At 46.6% G+C, this 2130-nt stretch overlaps 1 protein-coding gene across 1 annotated transcript; it reads right to left on the reverse strand.

Annotated features, from left to right (window-relative positions):
• Positions 1 to 502: 502 nt before the first annotated feature.
• LOC106778541 lies at positions 503 to 1862 on the reverse strand. The gene is made up of 2 exons (XM_014666510.1): positions 940 to 1862; positions 503 to 632 (listed from the first exon to the last, which is right to left on the reverse strand). Exons 1-2 carry the CDS (start codon positions 1860 to 1862, stop codon positions 503 to 505), a joined length of 1053 nt encoding a protein of 350 aa, XP_014521996.1.
• Positions 1863 to 2130: the final 268 nt, after the last annotated feature.

Below are 2130 nucleotides of genomic sequence, written 5' to 3' on the forward strand. Positions count from 1 at the left end.
ACTGAACTCAGAGAGTTCTACGGACCAGCCGATCATTCTCCCCGCCAGATCGGGTTTTTGTAAGATTTTAGCAATAGGGTAATCCGTACGGACTACAACCTGGTTTCCTTGTAGGTAAGGTCTAAGTCTTCGGGTAGCATTTACTAAGGCCAGAACTACTTTTTCTAGTTGCTGATACCTGGTTTCTGCTTCCTTCAAAATTCTGCTAATAAAGTATATTGGTCTAAATTCTGGGATTTCTTGGACCAAAGCTGCACTGATCGCTTCCTCACCAACTGCCAAAAATAAGTGCAACTCGCTACCATAGTCTGGTCGTCTCATAATTGGAGGATTAATGAGAATTTGCTTTACTTCTCCAAATGCTGCTTCACACCGTTCGTCCCACTCTCCCTAGGTTTGCTTCTTCATCATTTTCAAGATAGGTTGGATGCGTTCGGCCAACTTGGGTATGAACCTTGACAATGATGTTAACCGGCCCACTAATCTTTGTACCTCCTTTAGATTACTTGGGCTTCTCATCTCCCGAACGGCTCGACATTTGTCCGGATAGGCCTCTATGCCTCGCGAAGTCAACATAAAACCCAAAACTTTCCCGACTTGGTATCGAGCAATCATATGACCATCGGATCATCCTGTTCCAGATCGGGTGCATGAAAGTCTTCATCAGAGAAGGTGATGGCAGGCATAGATCTTTTTGGTATTCTCATTCGACTAACGCTATGTAGATTCCTTAAGTGTCTTTTCCTTGCAGCGGATGTTGAACCACCGCCTACGAATCCTCCAGAGATGGTATTGATTACACCTCTAACCGTTCGGTCTCGACTCCTACTTCTGCTTCGATCGCTCCTTCGCTGGTTTATTCTCTTGGGAGGGTCTTGTCGCAGGAAGGAGTGTCTTGTCCCGTTCGAGCCCCCCCCCCCCCCCCCCCTTTGAACAAACCTTTGTAGATGTCCCGCCTGGACCAAAGTTTCCAACTTGTCCTTTAATGTGACACAATCCTCCGTTGTATGTCCTCGGTTCTGATGATACCGACAGTACTTACTCTCATCAGCCCCTACTAGTGTTGGTATTTGAACTACAGCCATAAGGTCGACTCTTAGAGCTTCCTCCAATACCCTTGCTCGGGGCGCATTCAATGGGGTGTGATGGACATATTGTTGGATTTTGGTTTGGTCCCTACTTCGATGACCGCCTCTTCTATCATTTCTCCCGAACGATTGTCCAGCGCCCCTATCTCTGCCCGCTCGGACCATCGGTTCAATTTCCTCTCTTCCTCGTTGATGTGCTCTTCCCTCCTCTATTCGAATAAAACTTGCCAACCTGTTTTGTAACTCATCCATACTCTGAGGTTCTTCTGCATGCAAGTAATCACAAAATGGGCCAAGTCTTAGTGCTGCCGTTAGCACACTTACGATCAATCTTTGATCTACGTTTTTTACTTGCCGAGCGGTACGATTGAATCTATCCATGAACACCTTGAGGGACTCATCTCGTCCTTGTCTCATTCTCACCAGAGTTGTGTATGTCACTCCAAGTGTTTTGCTTGAAGCGTACTGTTGGGTAAACAATTGCCTAAGTACGGCAAAACTGTCGATTGTTCCCGGTTGCAAGGAATGAAACCAATCTAACGCTTCTTCCTTCAGTAAAAGGGAAAAAAATTTGCACCATACTAACTCGTCCGACGAGTACACAACCATAGCATCCACAAAAGATCGCAAGTGTTTGACCGAGTCAGATAAGCCTCCATATTTCTCCATCAAAGGAAGCATTTTGTTTTCTGGTATGATCGCTCTCATTACTCTTGGCGTGAAAGGGTGCAGTCCTTCAGCTTGATCATCAGGTATAGGATTTCGTCCCTCCATTTCATTCTGCAGTTCTTCATTATTGTCATTGAATTCACCGAAATTTTTGTGTCCTCCTTGTTCACCTCTACCTCCCCCTCTTCCTCCACCTCTGCCTCCACCTCTCCCTCCACTCCCTCTACCATGCCCATCCTCTTCTCGGTCCTATGCTTGGCCCTGCACTATGATTTCCTCATCTTTCCTCCCCCTGGGTCGGATGTTGACCCCCTTCTTCACTATCTGAGTTAAAGGTCTCAACATTTACGGACTGAACGGACACCCCCTCCCC

This window comes from Vigna radiata, unplaced genomic scaffold (assembly GCF_000741045.1).
Source record: "Vigna radiata var. radiata cultivar VC1973A unplaced genomic scaffold, Vradiata_ver6 scaffold_23, whole genome shotgun sequence".
Lineage (NCBI taxonomy): Eukaryota > Viridiplantae > Streptophyta > Magnoliopsida > Fabales > Fabaceae > Vigna > Vigna radiata.

What these genes read in the sequence shown, in the direction of transcription:
- LOC106778541 (XM_014666510.1), bottom strand. Translation starts at nt 1,862, where the DNA reads ATGGAGGGACGAAATCCTATACCTGATGATCAAGCTGAAGGACTGCAC. An exon ending in CAGGCGGGACATCTACAAAG is followed by an intron (nt 633 to 939) that starts GTTTGTTCAAAG and finishes GATCTGGAACAG; the next exon opens with GATGATCCGATGGTCATATG.